General features: G+C 39.4%; 1 protein-coding gene and 3 non-coding genes across 4 annotated transcripts in view; 3 read left to right on the forward strand and 1 right to left on the reverse strand.

Annotated features, from left to right (window-relative positions):
• The window catches only part of sema3h (sema domain, immunoglobulin domain (Ig), short basic domain, secreted, (semaphorin) 3H), a 65,667-nt gene extending 43,764 nt beyond the window's left edge, over positions 1-21,903 (reverse strand). The window contains exon 1 of the mRNA XM_059333238.1: positions 21,391-21,903. Within this exon, the coding sequence (XP_059189221.1) occupies positions 21,391-21,520 (130 nt within the window). The 5' untranslated portion in view covers positions 21,521-21,903. The remainder of the gene's footprint in view (positions 1-21,390) is intronic.
• Positions 13,325-13,397, forward strand: trnar-ccu (transfer RNA arginine (anticodon CCU)). The gene has a single exon. It is a non-coding gene; the product is annotated as a tRNA-Arg (tRNA).
• trnar-ccu (transfer RNA arginine (anticodon CCU)) lies at positions 14,069-14,141 on the forward strand. The gene has a single exon. It is a non-coding gene; the product is annotated as a tRNA-Arg (tRNA).
• Positions 14,148-14,219, forward strand: trnam-cau (transfer RNA methionine (anticodon CAU)). Its single transcript has one exon. It is a non-coding gene; the product is annotated as a tRNA-Met (tRNA).
• Positions 21,904-25,422: the final 3,519 nt, after the last annotated feature.

Below are 25,422 nucleotides of genomic sequence, written 5' to 3' on the forward strand. Positions count from 1 at the left end.
AGGAAAAATGATATGATGACAGGGTGAGAAATGATGATTGGATGGATGACAGGTGAGGGAAAGAGCATAGGAGACAGCAGCCGTGGGAGAAGAGAGGAGTAGAAAAAATGCCAGAGAAGAAAGGAAAAAATGTAAGGCAGAGACTCATGAAAGCAGAGAACAAAGGCTGGAAATTCAGGAGGAAGAAGAGCAGGAGGAGGAGGAAGAAAGACAGACTGATGCTGGAGACAGCAATGAGAGGAACCACAACGTGCTGACAGTCAGGAGAAAACACCAGAGATGGATGAGCAGAAAGGAAATGAGAGAGAAAAGAGAGAGGAAGGTATGACTGGATGGAGATGGAGAGAGAATGAAACAGAGAATCAGTTGGAGAGGAAAGCTCTGTGCACTAAAGGCAGACAGTAGAAACTGTACTTTAGCTCAGTGGGGAATCTCTGTTTATTAGTTCCAGTGTTACTATTCAGCAAATGGTCAAAGAGGTCAATTGTTTCGCTTCACACTGATCCTGGCTTCATTAATCCCAGTGGGTGCACGAGATTCAACAGAATCGTGACTTTTTCCATTTGTTTTGTTCAAGCTTTGTTTATTGTTTATTGAAGCAGAGACACCACACCCCCACATCTCTGCAGTACATTTTTAACAGCAACATATTATCATAGCACACTGGAATGATGACCAAAACTATGGAAATTGTTTTAAACCCATGTTTTAAACATTTTTTTCTCTTTCTATGCTGTGAAATCATAAAAATGAAATGTGAAACCTACGTGCAAATAGCACTGGTAAATAATGAGTCAGTCAAGACGACAGATTTTTTGTTTCACCTGAAAGGCTTATTGTTACCACTGAATTACCTGTTTGCTAATGTACAGTAGACATCATTTACAGTTGATACAGAAGATACATTAAGCGGGGTATAATTACTTTAAGTTATCCAAGTTTACAGAGGATGATATATATATATATATGAATAATGTATGCGTGTACACAAAAATACCCTCCAACATACCATCCTACCCTCTACTTCCAGTTCCCTTTGCTCAAACCACCCCCATATTCAAATTCTTCCTTCATTTTGATCTCAACTACACACCCGTAAAGTTTCATCATGCACGGTTGCAATGGTGGAAGAAGTATTCAGATCCCTGACTTAAGTAAAAGTACCAATACTGCAGAATTACTCCACTACAAGTAAAAGTCGTGCACTCAAAACTTACTGAAGTAAAAGTAAAAAGTATCAGCATCAAAATGAACTCAAAGTATCCAATGTAAAAGTAAAACAGCCCCACACAGATTGTTATATATATTCTAAATATATTATTGGATTATTATTATTGATATTTATTATGTTAGCAGCATTTTACTATTGTCAAGGTATGGCCTATTGTAACTACTTAATATACCTTTATGTGGTTCTATTTATAAACATGCATACACATTATAAATTAATATATTTTTCATGTTAAATCTCGACCTGAAAAGTAACTAACACTGTCAGCTAAATGTAGTGAAGTAAAAAGTGCAATATTTGCCTCTAAAATGTAGTGAAGTAGAACTATAAAGTTACATATATTGAAATACTCAAGTAAAGTATAAGTAAGTCAAAATTATACTTAAGTACAGTACTTGAGTAAATCTACTCAGTTACATTTCACCACTTCACAGTTGTCACGCTGACACGTTGACAAAATCTGTCCATAGACAAACAGAGATCTGATCTGTGGTAGGTGGCTCCAGGACCACATGATACCCAAAGAGTCGAATATTTTCCACAAAATTTAAAGTTTCCTCCACCAGGTCGATTGCTGTATGAGGACACCTTAGAAGGCATTAAGAATGTCTTAATAATGGATACTTGGCAGAAAAAGCTATGGGAGGTGGTGTTCAATACTCAAGCCAAATAGCTGAGGAAATGAAGAACATTTATTGAAGATTAAGGCCTTAAAACAGCACGTGTAACTGCAATGCAGTGAATATTATGGTTATTAATAACACCTGTGCTTTTTCTTTTTTGGCTATGAAATTTCAGTTGTGTCAAGGGTCTACGGTGCTTTCAAGTAAGTTTGTGGTTCCTGTTTTTCATTTGCAGGGCCAACTGGTGAGAGATTCACAATTTGAAAAATGGATTCTTTCAGCAGTGGAATGTAACTAAGTACATTCACTCAAGTACTGTACTGTAAGTACACATTTTTAGGTACTTGTTCTTAACTTGAGCATTTGCATTTTATGTAGCTTTATACCTCTGCTTCCCTGATTTAAAGGCAAATATTGCACTTTTTACTCCACTACATTTAGCTGCCAGCTTAAGTTACTTTTCAGGTCGAGATTTAACATAAAAATCATGATACATTTAAAGTGATTTGACATATTTTTTATTAAACCTAATAACAGTGTATTAAGTAGATAAAATTAGTCCCATCTTTACAAAATAAAAACACTGCTTACACAAATGCATCAATACGAATAATCTAATAAGATATTTAGAATATATAAAACAATCTGGGTGGGTCCATTCTGCATAAAGAGTACTTTTACTTTTGATACTTCAAGTACATTTTGATGCTGATACTGATAAGTTTTGACTGCAGGACTTCTACTTGTGGTGGTGTAATTTTGCAGTGTTGTATTAGTACTTTTACTTAAGTAATGGATCTAAATACTTCTTCCCCCAGCCTCTGCTTTATTTGTTGGTAAGCATTATGTTGAATTGCAGGAAACACAAAATTATTTATTCCAACTTTGAAAACTAAAAAGGCCAATGTCCACTGAGGCACCTGTAAATGTTTTAATGGAAAACTATTTGAATTCCAAGCCCATTTGAAGACGAGGCTATTCATCCATCCTCTTCACAGGGAATCTAACCTTGGTGGAAATTATGCCTCGCTCTGGTTGCTCAAGCATCAGGCACTTCATCTGAATTACAGTCTGCATGCCTCAAGAACGGCAGGACCTTGCTTAACTCAATATAAAGGGAAAAGCTCAGCTTAATTGAATGTGAAACCACCTCTGCAGTGGAAACACCAGCGACATTCAGCATCTGTTACTGTCACGCGATCCTATTTGGTCAGACAGGCTGAAATCCAGCTCACATCCTCACTTTAGAGTGCATTAAATCAGCATTATGGCGAAGACGATGACACTCAGATCTGCAAAAGGGAAGTGAGAGTGGCTTTGTAACACAAACACACACGTACACGCAGACATATACACTTGCAAAGATAGAAAGTGGGTGCAACTGGTGAGTCAGCAGCACAAGTTCAGGACTGAAATAAATTTAGACATAGCTTTCACAGACACACAACCTCTGATTCAACTTCTTTATCCTGCACACACCATCACACACACAAGTTTGGATTTTTTTTTTGTCTCCCATCCTGACCTCACAATGATGAATGGCTCTTATTCAGTATGAACACATTTTCTTTCTCCGCCGTGCACACACACACAAACACGCACAAGCACACACGCACGCACACACACACACACACACACACACACACACACACACACACACGCCCTGACTCAGTCGAGAAACACCAGCTGCACCCACCCCACCCTTACTCTTGGGACAGTTGCCTTGGAAACAGCAACCATGCCGACATAATTTGAGAGGGGGTGTGTGTGGTGTGTCGATGGGTGTCTCTTGGCCTTGCCTCCTTACCCCCACACACACACCTCCCATGCCTCTCACACACACACACACACACACACACACACAAAGATGAATGATTTGGCTCACACCGCTCATCAACACTTTGGCTAAAACACAGAGGGCAGTTTGGAATAATGGAGTGTTTTTCCAAGACATCAAAGCTATTTAGTTAATGGGAGGGCACGCACACACGCACACACACACACACACACACACACACACACACACACACACACACACACACACACACTCTTCTATACTCTGCACCCTGGCTATCTGTCACTAACAACATTCAACAGGATATTAAGGCACAAATCTGCCAAGACGAAATTAAACTTTCAGCCATTATTAACAATACACAGTCATGAAAAATCAACCATTTCACCTCGGAGCCTATAGTAACTTCTGAATGAGCACTTTCCTAAGTTGTAGTGAAAGAGTTAAGTAAAATTTTCAGCACTCTTCTGTGTCGGTTTGTGATGATTTTATCGATCCAGAGACAATCAGTTCTCCAACTTGGCTCCAACTCTGATTGTTTTTTTTTTTAAACTCTCAGCTCTCAAATGCCTTCCAATTGCATTGAAGCTGGAAGAACAATTTGATAGCAAAATAGTAAGTTGTCATGTGGCACAGAGAAGAGAAAGTACAGCAAAGAATATCAGAAAAATATCAGAAGCTGCTTGATATTGTGGGAAAAGCTTGTTTAAAAGTTAAGAGTGACTATAATTATATTGTATGAAGAAGCTGGGTAATATATGGTTACCTCTCTGTGCAATATTTCTTCAGATCTGATCGTTTATCCTCAAACGCTGCAGTTTGTAATTTCATCGAGTTTGTCACAGACCATATAATAACTTCTACAGTATTCACTGACTTTCATGTTCCTGCCAGTGTACATGATGAAGATGTAAGATGTAGAGTTTTTGTAGCAAAAGGATTGCGTTTTAACTTAAAAGTTGGCTTAAACTGAGATAGTTCAGAAACACTAATTTTTCATTATTTTTAATTATGAATGGTGAGAGTAGTACAGCGGATACTGATTAAAATGTTCAGTGTTTCCACTATAGACATTTTACAGTGGGGCCTGCCACTCTAGGGAATAACATGTATTTACCATCTTTGACTATTTGTGTGACTATCACCTAAACCATGGGCAGCCCACTGGCTTTTGCAGTTGAAGACAAAGAGAGGATTCATGTTAATGTGTATTTCCTCCATGACTTGTACTTCATTTGAGCAGTTAGGCACCAGTTAATAACACAGACCTGCTGTTAGGGAACAGAACTAGGTCAAAACCGAGTATATGGCTGACCACGTTTGGTCAATATGATTTTGCAATTTTGCGGGAAATAGGAATAGTAAATGGTAGAGTGCATGATGTGAATATTTTGGATATTAGTAGTTTATATGCTATGTGATAATATGCTTAATTTAAGATTTAATAAACCTAAATTAAATGATTTAAGTAAAAGCACTGTCCAAGCACTGAGGCCAATGATGACATGTTTGAAAGTTTGATCGCTCGCTCGCACACTTACTCACTCAGTCACTCAGTCACTCAGTCACTCAGTCACTCACTCAGTCCCATACACACCCGTGTCTAGGGCTGATATCAGGGGTCAACCAAAAAGTATGAGCATATTTTGTCAGGCACATTGTTTCTGTATGCGTTAGTTACTTTCAATGTGTCATGGAGAACTGTTTTTCTGTCCAGCGTTTTCTAACTGCGGTCATAGTGTTTCAACTTGCCTGTATACATTGATTTGTACGGTGGGAGCTTACGAGGCATCCTATATTCAGGTTTTAACTGAGTAACTGACAAAAAAGGAAACATTTAGCCCTTTATTTAGCCCCAAATTGAAAATTTCACCCCTAAAGTGTTATTGGAGGATATTACAAGAATTTTAATTTTATGTTGCAAATCAAGGTCAATTGAGTTATTATCAGTATCATTATTATTATTATTATTATTGTCATATCATTATTATATTGATTGGTCGGATCCCATGGGGTTACTATCTGAGATGTAGCCTGATCTTTGCTGATTAGCTGGGAGTAATCCATGTGGTTCTACGACCTCATGGAGAGCGAGGCGACCCCCTTTTGGATGTTTGCTAAAGTTACCAAATATGTTTCTTTGCCCAATAAAGGGTTTAACATCACCTTGGACTTTGAGAAACTGGGATGGACATTTTGCACTATTTTCTGACATTTCATAGACAAGACGATGAATCAATCAATCAAGAAAATTACAGATTAGTCGATAGTAGAAACTGTTTCTAGTAACAGCCCTAGTTATAATTGCAAAAAGAGCTTCCTTGCTCTATAAAAGCAGTGTAATCTGCTCATTGCACACGCATACACAAACTTGCGCATCTGCAGAGTGCAGCCATTCTTATCAACATCAAGTTGACAGGTGGGTCAACGAGGGTTGTGACCTCTGATCTGAGCCAATTGGCCTCTGACCCCTGTCACTGGGAATCAAAGACGACAAAGGTTAAGACGTAAAAGAACAGAAATGCGAAGACATAATCCTATTGGCGCATGCACAAACACCCTCGGACACACACACACACCGAAATGTCTGTGAATGGTTCCTTTATAGTAGTGCAAGCGCCTGTTAAAATTTGCCTCGGTGCATGTCTGTTTTTGTTTATTTACTGTCGTGCATATATATATATATATATATATATATATATATATATATACATGTGTGTATGTATGTCAGTGGTAGGTATTTTTGTCAACGGTGAATATTAGATTAAAGGCTGCCGGTCATGGGAGCTCTGATGGACCTCAATGTGATTAGAGCAAATGTGTTGCGTGTGATACAGCTAAGAACATTCCTGCATTACACTACACACACACACACACACACACACACACACACACACACACACACACACACACACACACACAAATTGCGTCTGCACCTGCGCACAAGCAAAAAGCCAGCAAAAGTCTCATTCAATAGTCAGGTAAAGTAGAAAAGGTTGTGTGTTGTGTTGATTTTAGTCACATGACAGTAAAAAAAAAGAAAGTTAATATACTACTATTATATTAACTCTGCTATATGCAACTTTTTCTACAGGGATGCTTGTTAATAAAAATGTATTAAAAGGAAAAGTTACAGTAGTTATCTCAGATTAAGCCTGTACAAGGCATAAATCAGTTATCGGCCCTGTTTGCATAACAGTTGCTCATTTACTACATAACATGCAGTGTGGAAATGAATCGCATGTTCAAAAGAAATAAGATGAACAACAAGCATGGGGTTTGTTATTCAGAAATGACAACTTCAGAAGAATATAATCACTAGTAGTTGGCAAAGGTTTTTGTGTAACCTTGAGTGTCCCTGTCTTTTTTCTCTACTTTCCAAGCTAACAGTGCAACACATCAGGGATTCTGGACAGGTAACTTGTTTGCTAGTTTGGTTATCACGTAGGCGGTACTAAATTATTCCACAATTTAAGAGCAAAAACAAGTTTTAGGGAGGAAACTTTCCCAACTGAGTGCAGGACTTGCAACACAAATCAAGTAAAATGTAAGAATAGTTCTGTAAGCCTTGCAGAAGTTTGCTCAGGCACAGTGAAATATGAGCGACGTATAAGATACCAATGAAAGAAAGGATGATGAAAGAATCAAGTCTCTCTTTCAATCGTTATCTCACTCATGGGAGTCCGACTCTGTTATTTTCCTTGTGTTTCACAGCGAGTTCTCCTTGTTTTGACTTCCAGAGACACCACTCTTTGCTGCATACACACACACAAGCTACACTTATCATTGATCTATCCAATTATTCTGTCACAGCCTACAGCATCGTCCATGTGAGCTACAGATGTGTGCAGTTTAGTTTCTGAGTCTGATTGTGTGTCTCTCTTTGTCCGTCTGTTCATCTACTCGCCGAGCCCCAAGGAACTTTAGCTGTCTGGTGCAACGTTCCCAAGGGGAGGACTTTGTTGGCTGCGCCACCAGAGGGGGATGATGGCGGCGGGGGCAAGGAAACCGGGGCACATTTCCTGTGGAAATGGGGTTATCACTTCACCAATTACTGATGCAATTACAGCAGGAGGCCTGCAGAAGCCTGGGAACAAAGCCTATAGGCACACAGATGGGCACTCATGGGGACACATGCACAAGTATGTGCACACACATACATGAAATCATGTCTAACACACATGTCCACATGCACACAACAGTAAGAAAATCTCTGTCTTTCTCTTTTACTGGTCACTCTGTGATTGATTTTGACCTGTCATGTCAGAATCAATCACATCTTTTGGCCTCTGTGGGCTTTTTTACATTATGTAAAGGTGATCGGGCAAGAGAGACACATTTTAAGAATCAGTCATTTAAAAGACATCCAAAACTCTGATATCGCCAAAGATATAAGAAACATTTTTGCTCCTTTGTTACACTTAATCTGGGCAAGATCCTAGACAAACTGATGGCCCAGCCCATGATGAACATCTTTATAAAGGACTTTTGGTTGCGAGTAAGAAAGCCACAAACGGAAGTGGCTACAGGCAAACCAGTCTGCACACGGTATAAAGTGACAATGTGTGATGACCAATGCTCATTTTCATTCCTGACGCACCACGTCAGAGTGGACCAGCTACCAGAGCACCGAGCTTGAGAGCCATTGTTCTATGGTGACACATCTGTTTCTGTTTAATAAAAAAAATACATAAATGTAAATTAATTGTTCATTGTTCATGCACATGCACATAAACTAATTCTCTATTGCTTCTTCCTCTTCAACATGGACTCAGACCTTTCTCACACACACACACACAGACCACAGAAAAGTTAGAGCCAAACACAGAGACGCTCTACGTCTGGACTGTGTCACTGCCAGACCAGACCCACGTGGACGGCTTGACCTTTGACCTCAACTCACATATGAGTATTCATCATCATCAGATTGCTCGGCCTAGTTCGCAAAGCCGCCGCACACAAACATTAGAGTCCAATCATTTGCTTATTTATATAAAAAAAAAATGTCTTTCATCCTTATTTATGTTAGAGAAGGTTCACTGAGGACACTCATTGTTTTGTCTGCTTCACATTCTCAGTTACATACAGTCGGCCCAGTGGAGAACAATGCTGGTGGTTAGATGCTTTGCTCATGGCTAGACGGACAGATGTTTCTGATGAGCAGCTATAACAAGTGACTCTTTTCTTATTCTGATATTTCAAATTGATTTGGGTGTTTTTGAAAAACGATATTTATTCCTCACCCCAATGAAAAAGGAAAAGAGAAAAGACAGCAGATGATCCCAGTCCCCATTTTCTTTAAGGTGGCTTCCTATCCAATACACTTTTGTCAAATTCTCCTCATTCCACTAGCTCTCCGTAAGAGGTATGATACGATTTTATCCCGATACTTGGGTCACGATACGATATTATTGCAATTTTAAGCATTTTGCAATATGGTGAGTATTGCGATACAACATATTACAATTTAACTATTTAACTGCATTTTGTGTCCACAAAATTAAACTCAATCAATAATTGTTTTGTTAAATAAGAAGAAATCCTCAGTTCTGAATTGGGAGGCAGCTGTGTATGTAAAGAGGAGACTTGTGGGAACCCAGAAAGCCCATTTTCATTTGAATAGCATGATGTCAGAGGTCATATGACTGCTTTGAAAATCACCATGAAAAATCAAAAAATAGCCTTTATTTCATCAACTTCCAGAAACGATATCCTGACATACTTGGTGCCTATAGATTCCTTAGATCTGAACCTGGCCTCCAGAATGGCGAATGGCGAAAACGGCCGTCAGAACGCTAAATATCAATACTTCGCAGCCATAAATCAATAAAATACCCACTTTTATAGACTTGCTTTTATGTACTGCTTTCTGTCTTATCACTCCTTTTACTTCATCACTTTTTTATTTTTTACTCCTTTTACCTTTTATTTTCTGTGTATTTGAGAATATCTTGTGATTGTTCCTTTCTCTGTCTCTTATTGTTTTTCTTTTAATGTAAGAATTGTTTTTAACCATAAGGCGTCATTCTCTGTGTAATTAACCGCTCTCTGTTGAAGCACATTGTAAACTGCTGTTTTTAAAAGGTGCTATATAAATAAAATTATTATTATAATATTACCACACAAAATATTGTGATACTCTGCTATATCGATTTTTTTCCCCCATCTCTACTGTCCGTTCTGTGTGTGTGTGTGTTGAAAGAAATGGTGTTTGTGGAAAAATAGTTTTAGATTCTTGATATTTAAACAATAAACATTTCCACAACATTTAATTAAATCATGTCTCATAGACAAATGGGCAGACAGGCCAACTGCAGGGGATTAACATATGTATTGCATGGCAATTAACTGAACCGGTTCCCAATCCACGGTCCTATTGTTTCTTTGAAGTTTATATGTCTCACTACTTTGCAATGTCTGGTTCCTGTATGTTAATCTCATTAAGAAGCTACTTCACCTGTAACTTCCTCCTCTCTTTGATCATGTAAGGCTGAAATGTTGTATATAAGGAAGAAAGTTTACTTTGTCGGAAGAGATTGCTGAGAACTCTCTCCCTGCTGCATGTAACTAAAAGCTCTGATTGATCACACCGGCTCATTTCATTTTTCTTCAATATTTTGGGAAGAAACTGCATCTACATGTTCATGCAGATGGACAGGGAAAAGGCCATAGAAGTATAAAGAGGAAGTCAGGCGGAGCGCCGGAATTTTCTGCAGAAGCACTGACAGGTGGGGTATTTTTGTTGGGTGTTGAGCTCAAATATTAACAGTCTTTCTCTCAGAAGCCTCCTTTCAACCATGAAGGTAATCTTTTTCAAACCTTAGGTAGGTAGAGTGGTGTGTTTTCATTTTACAGTTACACACACATGCTCCTTGGGTAAGAGGACTTGCACTGAAAGCAAAACCTTCCCAGACACAAATAACCTCACCTGCAACAAAAGCAATATCACACCTGAGTTAAATTACTATTATTTTTCACTGCATACTTTTAGGATTTGAAATGACGTCCATATTCCTTAAAAAAACAAAGCATAAACAGATAACCTCTACTTACAGCTTAAGATGTACTTGAATAAACATCACATCATGCTCGTGAGGCTGCTATTTGAGGTCTATGACTCTAAAGTTGACTCATCCCAAGAGGAAACAATCGCCCTTAGTGGCCTGGACGGGTGACAGATACTCAAGGAAATCCTTACTATGTTCACTCACAGACTGGCAGGTACTCTGTGCAGCAAAATCATCAGCATGAATTCAAATGTGTAAGAGTTAAGTCGACACTTTATGTCCACACCCATCAGAGTGAAAAATCACTGCAGTCTTTAAATTGTCTGTTGCTTCTGCTTCTTGGCTCAACATCAAAGCGCGTTAGACATTTGGTACACTTCATGAACATTTGCTTTGGCAAATGGGCAATAATTATATCTCTACATCTTCAGGATGGGTGCCCATAAAAAAAGCAGCTGTCCTGTGAAGGTTATAGATAGTCGTGATGTCTACAGTGAGCTCAGATTTATATTTACATTTAGCTTTGAGGGCCAAATTTATGACAAATACCAACTTAAAAGGCCAGCCAGACGATAAAACCCACTATCTGTTGCTGTACATCATCTCTATTTTCTGATAAGTCCTGGTTCAAGTTAAACAGGAAGAGGAAGCCGGATTGGAAGTCCTTTTGTGGTACTTGTCTGATGTTTCCATCACTGACAAAACAGACAGAAACCACAAGAATTTCATTCTCAATTCTTGTGGTTTTTTGTTGTTTATGCAGCCATGGGAATGTCAGATCGCTAACACCAAGGATTAAAGATCAGCTGTTTTGAGCTGCTGTACATGTAGTGCTAATCTGGGGCTTGACTGGAGTGCCTTGAAGTTATCTTATACCAAATCTCTTACATTTTTCACAATTAATTGCAGATAACGTGACAACTCAATATATCCTTTGTGAATGACCCTCTAAGTGCCCGCTATGTGTCTACACACCCTCGTATCCTGCGTCTCCAACCTGTGCCTAATCTACAGCTAATGAGCTGAACTGCTGGTTAGAGTTGGTTTTAGCGCTGTTGATCTCGCCGTTTTGGCTTCCAGCTGGCCAACATGTCAAGTGTGTCTTTGTGGATTAAATTCCCTTATGCAGCTAAAGTGAAAGGAATGTAGCGAGAAATATACGTCTGCTCAAAGCAGAAAAGAGAAACAACCCAAGACGTCCGGGTGACGGATACTAAAAGTTTTTCCAGCCAATATAACTTAAATGATACATTTATTTTGCCTTGGCTCATAAAACAGTAATCCCCTAGCCACTTGTGCACCTGAGTAATAGCTGTGAAAACTTTTCTTGTGTCTGTTGAATGTTATGTAGGGAAGAAATGCTGACACACAGTAAGAGCCACAGAGGAGAGGTGAGAAACTTAGCTCGAGATTATTGAGAGCAGGACTGATTGGAGCAAATTAATTCTTAAGGGAAATAGAAGAAATATGAAGCTTGTGGGTTTTTTTTTTTTTTTGCTTAATTACAGGCTTCGGGCTAAAGATAGCCTCTGATATTAACGCCAGAAACCTCTCGAGGGTAAATTTACAGCATGTCCACTGTTGTCAGGGGCTGTTGTTGCCAAAGCAAGGGTGTAATTAGACTCTTTTCACTGTCTCTGTCCAGAGAGAGGAGGAAACCCTCAAGCATCGAGCCCCTTAATCAGGGTTTTTTAATAAGGGCCTAAAGTTGAGTTGCAAGAACATTTTACAAAGTCCTTTAAATGTTATGGAAAAGTTATTTTGAACAGCTAAAGACTTTTCAAAGCAACTTTATATTTTGCCAAATTAGTATTCAAACAGCCTGCATTGTGAGGACTTCTTGAAGAGCAAACGGCTGTCTAACTTGAGTCTCATCTTAAGTGAGGGATCAGCAAACAGCTGCTGTTTGATTTCAGTGGTGACAAGCAATAGTAGTGCCACCGTTGGGGACTGCCTCCATTAAAATTAATAATAGAGAATAGCCGGATTCTGTGCCAGATAGCTGTCCCAGTGAAATCCACATCTCAGCAACATCCCCAGCCCTGAGCCTGGAAAGCACTGGCCTAGATAGAAACAGATCTGAAAGAATAAATGAATAATGAAATATCTTGGTTTTTAATATCACTCTGAAGGATTTTTTGCTTTATTGGTACACAGAGAGAAGAGAAAGGTGAGGTTGAGGAAAGTGGAGGAAGATGTACAACATACACCAAGAACCTCTTAACTTCTTAACTTAACCTCCACACCGCAAAGAAATGCATGAACATACAATGGAGCAAATAAAACTGGGGCTTAAAATACCCTGATGCATACAGCTATTCTTCTGTTGAGAATTTACCTAAGATTATAGTTTCATCTAAGAACAGAATTCTTACAGAAGAAGAAAATTAAAAATATATTTTAACAGTCTGTATTGCATACTGTGTAATTACAACTGCCAGAATACATAGAAATCTTCTCTAGATGCTTGAATGATTATAAATTGTAATTGCTGCTGAGAAAATGAGAAAACTATTACCCATCATGTCTGAACTGCTTTCACTTTTAATCCCCAAAAGCATTTTAATATATTTCAGCAGCATTGTTATTCGCGCCTCCCATATTGTTCCTCGGTTTTCACTTGCAATCACTTTGGCATCACTGAACTTGTTCAAATTTGGGGATTGAAGCCCCAGTGGCCTAATGGATAAGGTACTGGCCTCCTAAGCCAGGGATTGTGGGTTCGAGTCCCATCTGTGGTGATTTACAGCAGAGTGGCGCAGCGGAAGCGTGCTGGGCCCATAACCCAGAGGTCGATGGATCAAAACCATCCTCTGCTAAGTGATTTTTACTGGCAGCTTTCATCAAGACTGAGATATTTGGGTGTTAAATCATATGCTAACAGAAGCGGGAAAGTAGTAGACAGCAGTCTATGGACTCCCAACAACTGAAATGTGCATTTTTCACAGTAGTGTGCCTTTGTTCCCGGGATATTGGACAGACAGAGTAATGGGCTTTTGGTCTAATGGGACATATTTTACGACTACCACTACTGGGGTTTTGTTTGTTTCTAACAGTGTTTTACTGGTAGTTTTTCACCATAAAGATTTCAATTAATTAAGAGTACTCCAATGATTTGGTATTGAACTTCCATAAACTTGGAAGACTGAGATATTAAAGTGTACCTCATATGGTCCAGCTCCAAAAACACTGATTCTTATAAATCCCATAAACGGTAGCATAGAGCCAGCTTTTGTTAGATTCCCCCTCGTCTGGTCAATGCCCACGTTGCCCCCCAGTTTGTTACTTTATCTCTTCATTGTTGTGCAACCTCTGCCACTGTCACAGTGACCTCAGGGCTGTTGTTATATTATTCTAAGCTGATGTCTATGCTACCCCATTGTTCCTTTGTAGTAAAAGTGACAGTTATTGAGCCCCAGTGGCCTAATGGATAAGGCACTGGCCTCCTAAGCCAGGGATTGTGGGTTCGAGTCCCATCTGGGGTGATTTTCAGCAGAGTGGCGCAGCGGAAGCGTGCTGGGCCCATAACCCAGAGGTCGATGGATCGAAACCATCCTCTGCTATCTTATGATTGAGTCTTATGCTAGGTAAAACTCGTCATTAAAACCCTCACTGACAAGTTATAGCTGTTTCTATCATAACATTGCTGAGGATGTTTTCTGGAATGAGTCGCCTTTAACATCATTCTGTCTTGTCATCTATTTGTCACCACCATTCAGTTTCTTTCCGATCTGGATGCAACACGGATGCAACTAAAGCGTCTGTTTACAATTTATTGTAATTATTGCCACCAGGCCAATGGGAACTAAACCAGGCCAATAAAAACTTTTTAAATCCCAAAAATAACACCAAATATCCATTCAGTGTTTGCCCTATATTCATTCTGCAGCAGTACAATGCTGAGCAAGTGTCTGTGGTTAGTTCACATGTCCATAAATACAGTAGGACAGTCTAGTGTCTGTTATCAAAAGTCTCTTGAACAGGTGATTCACAGGACACCTCCCCAATCCAACTGGGTGGGGATCATCACTGGGCTTTTGCCTCTTCACTTGCCAACTGGTTTGTTTCTGTTTGCTCCACTTCCTCCACTTAGTTACCGATCACAAAAAAGGCTTGGTTGGACATAGACTACATCTCCAGTTGTTGTTTTTTTTTTTACCTTCTTTTCATTCATTTCTTCAATGGCCTGCCTCTGCAGAACTGCCATGAGAGTGCTAGCAGCTGAGTTGCACCCGAATGCAAAGCAAAGTTGGAATTCAGGGTGAGGTGCTGCTCAGTGGGCCGCTGTGCACAGTGACACAATACTAAAATGAAGTGCGACTATCATTCAGCGAGCTAACACAGCAGCACAAAGTGGAAATAGTGTGGAAAAAGCTGTAGAGTTAAAGACATTTTAAAATGTTGAATTTGAGAATGGAATTTGATTAGACAAGTTTGATCATTTTGACCTAGCCTTTTACAATTTCATCAAAACAGCTGAAATATTGTGTTAAAATACTATGAGTGAATAAATATTCGATCCCCTTTACAGTGCAGGGGATCAAAGTTGTACCCGTATTCATCTGACTCCGTTTATATGGAGTCCAACAGTGGCAGTATCAGCTGACAGCTGCTGTTGTGGATCTGTCGGCTTTTTCTCTCCCAGACAACACAGCTTTACAGCGCATTCTCCTATATTAAAAACAGACAGCTCATCTGGGTTTTGTATGAAGGCTGCTGTTAATGGCTCCTTAAATTTCCTCAACGGTTTTGGCGCCTGGGGACTCAGTGACACCTAGGCTTTAGCTTTCATAAAAGCATGACATAGGGATGAAAATGAGGATCGTAAGCATTTGAAGACAAACTTTTGTTTGTGCAACACCTTTTCCACAGAGTAAATCTAAATTGAATTTCACAAACACGCACACGAGCAGACATGCAACTGGACACAGATGAGCTAATCTAACGTTCAGTGTAACCAAGCAATTTGCATGCTAATAGCATGAAATTGAAAAGGACTCATTTGCATTTACATTATAAGTTGGGCATTTCTCCAGAAAGACACTGGGGGAAACAGCAGGATAAGTTTAAACGCCTGAAACACAACCATCACAAGTAATCTGCAGTAAAGAGGTCAAAGGTCAGAGCCAATGTCTCCACTCATTCCAGAAAAACTCATATGATTTAATTCAAATATTCTCCAGTGACTGATTAACATTAAATGTCTATGGCAAAGCAATTGACTGAGTAAATGCTGTATGAATAAAACATGATTCTCTCCATGTGGGAAAATAGATTCACACTGACTTAATAAACCATCCCAACCTCCTCTGAAGCATTTATGGAGCTTTAAGCTGTGATTGTGACAATGATTCTTTATATTCTCATGTGACAGTTACGAGTTTGAAAGTCGCTGCAGGTGAAACTGTGAGAGCAATGAAGGTGGTTATGTGTATGTGTGGTGTGTGTGTGTGTGTGTGTGTGTGTGTGTGTGTCTGCGTTTATATAAGACCATGCCATGAATGTGTTTTTGCATGTTTACGTCAGAGCAAGACAGATTTATCAGTTATCGGATGTTATCGGCATACCTATACCTACTTCTCCAAAGATGGTGATGTAGTTGGCGATTTAATATATTGCAAAATTGTATATTTGTTTATATTCTTTGACAAAGTTAATGTTTAAGAAAGCAGCCTACTCAGTACTTCTGCATAGTCATATCAGTGAAAACTGTTGCACAATCCACATAGAAGAGATCTATTTTTGTGGCCTCTTGAATGCTTTTTTATCCGTGTGATTGTGTTTGATCTGGTATGCAGTACTTGTGTGTGTGTGTCCTTTAACATGCTGTGACCAATGCTAGTTGTATAGTTACTGCTTACAGGAAAATGTCCCTTTTGTGTGTACGTGTGTGGTACAGTATCTCTCACTGCCATCTATCATCAAGAAAATCACACTAGCGTCCACTGAAGGGGCTCGAATAATGGACTCATTACACTCAAGTGTGTATGTGTGTGTGTGTGTGTGTGTGTGTGTGTGTGTGTGTGCGTATTAGCCCATTCCTACAAATGGGCGACATGAAGTTTGAGTGAATAACTGGGATCATTTTGTCATTAACAGAGAAATGGGGACTTAGGAGGTAATCAGGCATGTATTTAAGTATTTAAAGCTGGGGGGTTTTCAGACACATGAAGCTGTCTACACTTCACCAATCAGAACAAATCTCTAAGACAGTGAAAGGACCTCTCTCTCTGTCACACTAGCAGCTCTGTATGTCTAGTTCTGATGTCAGCGTCACCTCCACTAAAACTTGCAATATTTATTTTGGTGTTACTGCCACAATAGCATCTGGGGCAATACGTCACCTCCGGAGTCACCTCCGGAGTCACCTCCGGAGTCTCGTAAATCCCTCTGGGACCTTTTTTTGTAATGGAGACACGCCGAGTGAGCGTCCATTTGAGAGGGCATGGCCTGAAGGCCACTCTTTACCCTAATGGAAATGCGCCTTACCATTCGGTTCATTTTAGATTTTTTATCTGAGAGAAGTTCCTTGTTAATTAGGGCTGGTACTATGGTACTAAGACAATGGCTAAATTCTGAAAACATGACGGTACTTGTTTTTCTCCAGTACCACAGGTAGTCAACCTACACACCATTGTGCACGGAGCCCCCCTGTTCACCCACTGGTAAAAGTCAGCGGGACGACACATGCTCAATGCACCAGAGAGAGAGACCTTAGTTTCCCTTTAATCCTGGCTTGATTTTGGCCAGCATGCACATTTTTTTCATCCTTGTCAGTTTTCCCCCTCCACACTAAATGAAAAAAATGACAAAAAAGGAGAAAAACTGACAGCAAAACAAGAGTTATGGATATAACTATAAATTCCTCCTGTCCGCCAGAGATTACATAAAAAACCTGAATGACAATGATCCAACAGTCTGGAAGAATGAAACCAATCGAGAGTTTTTGATGGTTTTATGAATTCTGGATGACCTCCAGAGTTCATTGTCATCCAGTTATTTCCTATTCTTTCAGGTGGTCAGGAAGAATCAAATGAGATTTATTGTCTTGTAACCCTAAAGTGAATATAGTCTGCTCACTGACATCTTACTGAGTGAGTATATACACTTTTGTACTTGTCCAGAGTATAGCAGTACATATTTAAAACCACATTAGAACCATAAAGTTGCTCAGACTTGGGACACAGCTTTAGTCTGACGTTTCAACTCGTAGGTTGAATAAACAGTCCTCTGCTGGTGCCAGGTGAAACCTTTCTATGTCAAAAAAAGCCTCGTTTTCAGCTTGATTTCAGAGTTTCTTCATAGTCGTTTTGAACACAATTCAAAAGCACAGTGGTCGGAGCAGTCTCTCGGCCAGAGGTCAATGGATTGAAACCATCCTCTGCTAATAAGAGTGTTTTACTGTGTGGTCTCTTCACTTTCTGAGTGACACACTAATGCTCGATGTACTGTAAGGTTTGTCACAGACTATGTTGACATGGACAGAAATATTCTGATATTAAAACAATGCTCACAATACTTAATAGGAAACTGCCAAGTTTCTGATTACCTTTACCCAAAGTTTGTAGTTGGAGTAAGCAATAATCGAACTAAGAAGTGGAGTATTCTGATCTTAAATGAAAGCAACCTTACAAGCATCACTGGCTCCAATCCTTCTTCTTTCCCATACTTTGAAAACAACAAGCTCGGCCACCGACTTTTATCCAATATATCGAAGATTGGAGCCCATCCAAGTAAAGTCTATGTGTGGGGGAACACTGCTGGTGCCAACCTGCACATACATATAATTTGGTTAGTAGATTATGATACTGTTTTGTTAATTTTTATCATCTTGTGTTTTTGTTTTGTCTGTATCATTATTTTGCTGCTGCTAGATTCTGTCGCAGTATCAGTTTTTTTTTTGTTTTGTTTTTTACTGTTTTTACAGTGGTTGTCAGCTATGAGTACAACACATGAAGAAGAAATCCAAATGTACAGCGTCTCTAAACTGCCAAACAACCTCAGAGTGGAACCGAAATCCTTTTCTAATTACAGCGATTCCCCGACAAAGAAATCTCCCTCTGTCTGAGAAAAACCTCCGTGGTGATGGGAAGGGAAATGACCACAGCATGGAGCTCCCACAGAGAGAGGGCACACACACACACACACACACACACACACACACACAGGCATGATCATGGACATCACAAGCCCTACACACATTACACATTTTCTTTTTTGTTCTCTTCGTGAAGATGAACATACTGGCCATTTAGCTATATAACACACACAGTAAGAAACACAAATCTGTGTTGTTGAAAGTCATGAGCAGAATATACAACAAAGATACGTTTTTATGCACTACATACGCACAGTCAAGCAGATGCAACCACACACACACACACACACACATATGCAGCCCATACTCAAGGACATACGGGCACATAATTCATGTATGCTCACGGAGACACACTCAAACACATGCAGCTACTTTAGAAGCTCTCCACATTTTCACATTCAGATTTCATTAGAGCTAAATTCCCACCTGGGAGAATCCAACAAGGTTTCCCTTTTCTCTCTCTCTGTACTTTCTAGGTCACGATTGGTCGACTTCAGCCTTATCACATCTACTTCACAGACTCTTTGTGCATTGGCTTATGTAAGAATGTGTAATCAGTTGGTTTCTTACTCTATGGTGTCTCTGGTAAACATGATTAAAGGGAGGTGAGTTTATCTCACCGTAACTAAAAGCCTGGATGTCTCAAAGCAGCTTTTCATTTGAACGTATTTCACTGTAAATATGGCTGAGAGGGCAAAATATCAAATCCCTAAATCCTTATTTAATTAGAAGATGCAGATCCTTGCTTTCTCATTACCTCTGACCGTCACATATTTTAAACCCAAACTACAAAAGACCCAATTTGGGTCAAAGTGTTGAATCCTATCCTGTTTCAAGGAGCAGACTGGTGCTTCAGGACATCTCTAAGAGCTTCATAAACATGGTCCTACAAATCTTCCTTCTATTCCCCAGTGAGGCAAACCCAACCCAACTGCTGCTTCCACCAGGTAAAAACAAACGGCAACAACTGTTAGAAAATTGTGCAGGAGCGCTGCACCCTTTTTAGAGGAAATGTCGACTCTAATCCAACCTAACAGGAAAGACTGAGCTCCTGTTCAGCACTGGCATGTTGATTCAACAACATGTGTTTCATGCAATGCAAGCCTCACAGTGGAAACTAGCAAGTGCATTAAGAAAAAGACTGAGACATTCAGATGAAGAGGGTGAAACACATCAGAATACCAAAGCACAATTCAGTTCCCCAACATGGTTATTCTACATACACAACTGAAATTTCATATACTCATGAAAAAAAAATGGCTTTCCTTTCCCATTTTTATAGAGGTTCTGTTGTGTCTTTTTCCAGCAACCACTGCATGAATTTCACTGTGGCGAACAGATCGGCCTGCCGCCAAGAAATAATTAATTTGGTGGTGATCTGGATCTGGGACTATTGCCATCAGATAATTATTTCATTGTTAGCCATAACTGAAACTAACAGACATGGACACTTGATTTCAAATCCTGAGGGGGTGTCTGTACTGTCAGCAATGACAGAAATTATATCTTTGGGTGTGAAGCTTAATTGCTAAATTGTTTTAAAGCTGTTGGCTTTAGATTTGATTCATAGAGGAATTAAATCTAAAGGCAATTAAATTGCCTTCTATCTACATTCTTCCTGATATCATTATTGATACTGATAAACATGTTTATGACATTTCAAAAACACTAAAAGTGAAGACCTTAAAGGATGATTGCAGTTCTGAGAAGTGTACCAAGTTCCTGAGATCACTTCAAACACTTAGAGAACACTAAAAATGTTTAACAGGTCAATGAACACGAAAAGTCCGGCAATCAGACAAGTTTTAAACAAATCAACAGTTTAGCCAAACTTTGGCAGAGAAATTTGGAAGGCAAAACTATAATCCAAATGGTCTTCTGTAAACATTCACCACAAATTATAAACTGACTTCACTGTTCCACTTTGACTCATTTTACTTTCTGTAATTGTGTTTACACAGATTTCCAGTGTATTAAGATAATAATATAAACATTTCAGTTCACTTTTATTGACAAATAAGATAATTTAGATAACTCAGCTACATAATTGGCTGGTTTACAACCTGTCTGATTGTTTTTATCCCTTCTGACTTTGTTGTAGCAATGTTATCATGTCTCCAGGTCTCAGAAATGTTTCTAACAGGTTAAATTTTATCATAACTGGAAGAAATGAAGGACAAAACCAGACTGGAATAAACTAGAATTTTCCTGCAAGGTCTTGACTGCTGCCCTTACTGTAATGTGCTTTCAAATATTGAGTGTGTTGGAGAGACAAAATAAGCAGTGAAATTATGCCACTTCTGAACAGACGTCATGTTGAGAGGTGGGTGGGGACTGAAGACAAAGCTTTCACAGCCAAACTTGTCTACTGCAGGGAGATGAATTCAATACAGGTGATTGCAGAGACGGAGGAAGTGAGTCAGAGTGGGAAAAAAACAAAACAGGTAGAGGGACAGCAAGGCAAAGGGTATAATTTGTGCTCCACATATCGCATAACAGTGTGTGGGCAGTAAAGAAAGAAAAATGAGAAGAGGTGTGTGATTCCTGTCACCTGCATGTGTGTGTGGACAATTAGAGCGGGACACATGTGTCAGACAGTAAGAGACTTGAACCACGTAAAACAAAAAGCTTCTTACCGGAGTGTGTGAACTGCAGCCTTGGTTGAGATGCTCTCCATGCCCCCGTTAAGGTAGCCCCGAGGTGGGCTAGCAGGAGCGCTGTCACCGGCCAACACATCCTCCTACACGCACACACACAGGATCGCATACTGAGTCCAAGTGTACAAGTCCAATCTTACAAATTCAGGCAATTAACCAGTGCCAACACAGTGTCAGTCCAAATCTGTGTTTCTTTTCAGGTGATCGCACACTCACACAGCGATACACACTTTTAGTCCAAGTTCAAGTAACAAAGATGCTGAATCCAAACAGTCTTGTGTCTTGAGTCAGGCTTGAGTAAGTCCAGATCCTGGAAATAATTCACAGCTCCTAACAGCAGCACTCACACACACACTTTACTGTGTGTTTGTGTGTTTATATCTTTTGAGTGTGTGTGTGGGCTTCAGAGATGGCGGGGAAAATGTATTCCAAGAAAAAACTAAGTCGTCTCTCCGCTGCCTCCTCACAGCTTGACAGCTCTCTTCTGTTCTGTCTCTCGTCCCAGCTCCTCTCTGCATGTGACTGCTCTCTCACTCTCTCTCTCTCTTTCTCTCTCTCCCTCTCTGGGAGGCGGAGGGAACCAGATCCCAGATCATTGTGGCCACCCTGCAGACACAGAATGCAGGCACGCACACTTATTCACTGCTCCGGGAAAACCTAGTTAAAGTGGAAAAGAGAGAAACAAATCAGCTTTCATCTTTATTCACATTTTTCTCACTTTTACCTTCTGTTTCTCAAGTCTTCCCTCTCTCTCTCACTTACTCTTTTCTTCCCCCTACTTTCTTTATTTCTTTCTAAAATATAAAATGTATCAAAACCAGTGATTACTCCCGAGCTTTACAGAAGCCAAACAATGAAACAATAAGCTGTTGTTGTCAAAAGCTGATCAGGTTGGAAGATTAAAAATAAGAGAAAGTATGTAAACACAGATCCAAAAGCAACAATAGAAAAATGAATTTATTACATATAAGCTGTATTAGCTAGTTCAAATAAAATATGATGAAATGAAAGTGGGATTTCAGATATACTTTGTTATAAGATATTCAGATGTGCAAGTAAGAGTTGAGGTTAAGCAATCTTTGATCTTAAGTCTTGCCAAACAGCTTTTGCCTCAGGACCTCAGACAGGTTGATACGGGAAACAAGGACTCAAGAGATATTATCTGGGAATAAACTAATAAACTGCAATACAAGGATACTAAATAAAATACTGGGTAAATTTCAACCCAATTTAGGTCAATCATGGCACCCTAAATGGGTCATTTGTGGTGCAACTAATGTCGTTTTGACCCAGTTTTGGTATTATTTCCATTGGGTTAATCGGCCATGACAATATGTGGTTGTTTTGATCCAGTAACAATAACATATTTACATTAATGCTGGGTCAGAACTTTAACCGAAAATTGTGGTAAGTTTCACCCAGTTTAATGTCATTTATGAATCTTTATATTGGGTTTTTTAACCTAGATTTAGTTTTCTGACCTAGGTTTAGTGTTAGATTTGTATTTATACAAAAATACGACCATAAAATCAATTTTAAAACAAACCGTCTCCTTCTCTTTCTCAGTACCAAAGTTTCTTCCTTTAGTCTCTTTACTCTTCCTCATTATTTTGCCGCTTTCTACTCCCAACCCAAATGCAATCATTAAGTCTGTGCCTTGCTTCTTGCTCTGTTATTTTCATTAGATAGCTGCTCACTGGGGTACGGCAGCACAGGCTGAATTTTTCACCAGCCTCAAGTTCAATCACAGGCTAACAGAAACAATTTATTCATTCTCTGGGATAAATAATGAATTTAGGTTGCGTGCAAATGAACAAGTATATACTCTCTCCAAGGATTTCAAATTCGTAAATGATTTATCCACCACATTTGTTTGCTATTGCATAATTAGTAGAGTTGTTTTTTTTAATATGACCCATCAGTTTAATGATATGATTAAAAGTCCTGTAACCTGGTGTTTACACAACCTCATACAGCTTTTAATTGGAAAAGGGCAAATGTGGTCAGACTCGCTCATTAATTAAGTTATCTAATTATTTAACAGAAGAAAAAGAAGTTGCCTCATAGTTACACGGACTGACTAACCCTCCTCCAGTGATAGCAGGGCGCCCTGCTGCAGCGACCTTGGGAAAGATGCTAATGAAGCTTCATGCATTAATAATAAACATTAAATGTCTCTTCATTTCATTGGACTAAGTGCTGCTCTGCGTAATGCTTACCTCTCATTGCTGTGATGTTTCTATTTCGGCCCTCATCCAGATCTCAGTATCACCTGACAATTAAACAGTGTACTAAGTTTGTTAACGTTAATATTTTGTTGATAACAGAAGGCTTGTGTATCCTGCAGAACTGTAAATAGATCTTTTGAAAACCAAGATGACAAAAGCCAAAATAAGGCCCAAAACCAAACGTGTTACTTCCACTTTTTCTATGCAGCCTATGTTTGAGATACTGCAATTTTGGAAAACCTGACTAATGAATTGAAATGGTTAAAAGTGTAAAAGTTAAGTTTGATGTTTTGTAATATCATTACTGCAATAGCAGAGCAGGAAATGATGGATACTGCAGTCATCATTTGAACATGTGGGTCAATGAGTCACTATTCACTAGAAACTGCAATTGTGTAAGAATATCAAAAAGCCTGCATTTGACCTGTCAGCCATGTGCTATACCAGTGTTTTTCAAAGTAGGGGTCCCAGCCCACATGGGGGTCGCCTATGGAAGAATGATCCTATCTTTATTCAAGAGCGTAGATTTTCAGTTTGAGAGCATAATTTGTCTTTCTCGTGCTCAGATTTGTTCTCCTCATGCTCACATTTTGCGCTCGCACTCAGATTTCTGCTGCTTTCTTTCAAAATGTGTGCGTGCACTTAAAAATCACATGCTTGTGCTCACATTTCTTCTTCTTGGACACAAACATTTTACTCGCACTCAAATATGTCCTGTGCGCGCTCAAATCTATAGTCTACGCGCTCAGATCTCAACTCTGCGCTCTCAAAACTTTTGTGCTCGCACCCAGAACACGCACGTCCTCTCAGGTTGAGGTGTCTGCTCAGACTGAACGATGTCCCGCCCTGCGCTTAAACTAGTGTGTTTCACCAGCCAATAGGGAGACAGCTAGATTGTGGCCCGGTCTGGGTGCGTTCCATCGCCTTTTTGAGCGCTCCGTCGGGGCGGGTATATGGTCTGTCTGTAAAACTGCTTCTCTCTTAAAATACACCAATTTACCATATTAGCCAGCTATTTGAATCTTCACCTATTTAAAACGCAGCATATTTATGTAGAATTAATCTTAAGTAGTCCTAAAAAGAGGACACACTGAATATTAGAGGACACACTGAATATGACAGGACACACTGAATATTAGAGGGGGGAATCAGCGGAGGCCCCACGATAGGATTTTATCCCGATACATGAGTCATGATAAGATATTATTGTGATTTTAAGCATTTTGCGATATCGGTTAGTATTGCGATACAATATATTGCGATTTAACTTTTTAACTGCAATTTGTGTCCACAAAATTAAATTAAATTCGATCAAGAATTGTTTTGTCAAATAAGAGACTCACTTCAGTCTTTTTATCTCTCCACAATGAGAGTCAAACCAACAAAGTATTCAGTCAAACTGGACTTAACTGATATCAAACATGTGTGGACGACAACAACTGCAGCAGTGTCTCAAACGTTCCTCAACTTTAAGCTTCACTGCTCTAAATTTGTTTGAATAAAACATAAAAAAGACTAACTTTGCAGCATTATTTCAACAACTTCCTGACATGATATCCTGACGTACCTATAGATTCCTTAGATCTTCTAGTTTCATATATCAGTATATTCCTAAAAGTGAGCTCTACGGGCTAAGTATCGATACTTGGCAGCCTTGAATCGATATAACATTGCCACGCAAAATATCGCAATACTATGCTGAATCGATTTCCCCCCCACACCTCTACTATATATAATGAATATAATGAATAAATAGGCCTAGCAAAAGAGAACAATTCCAAAA

The sequence above is a fragment of the Centropristis striata genome, chromosome 5 (assembly GCF_030273125.1).
Source record: "Centropristis striata isolate RG_2023a ecotype Rhode Island chromosome 5, C.striata_1.0, whole genome shotgun sequence".
NCBI lineage: Eukaryota > Metazoa > Chordata > Actinopteri > Perciformes > Serranidae > Centropristis > Centropristis striata.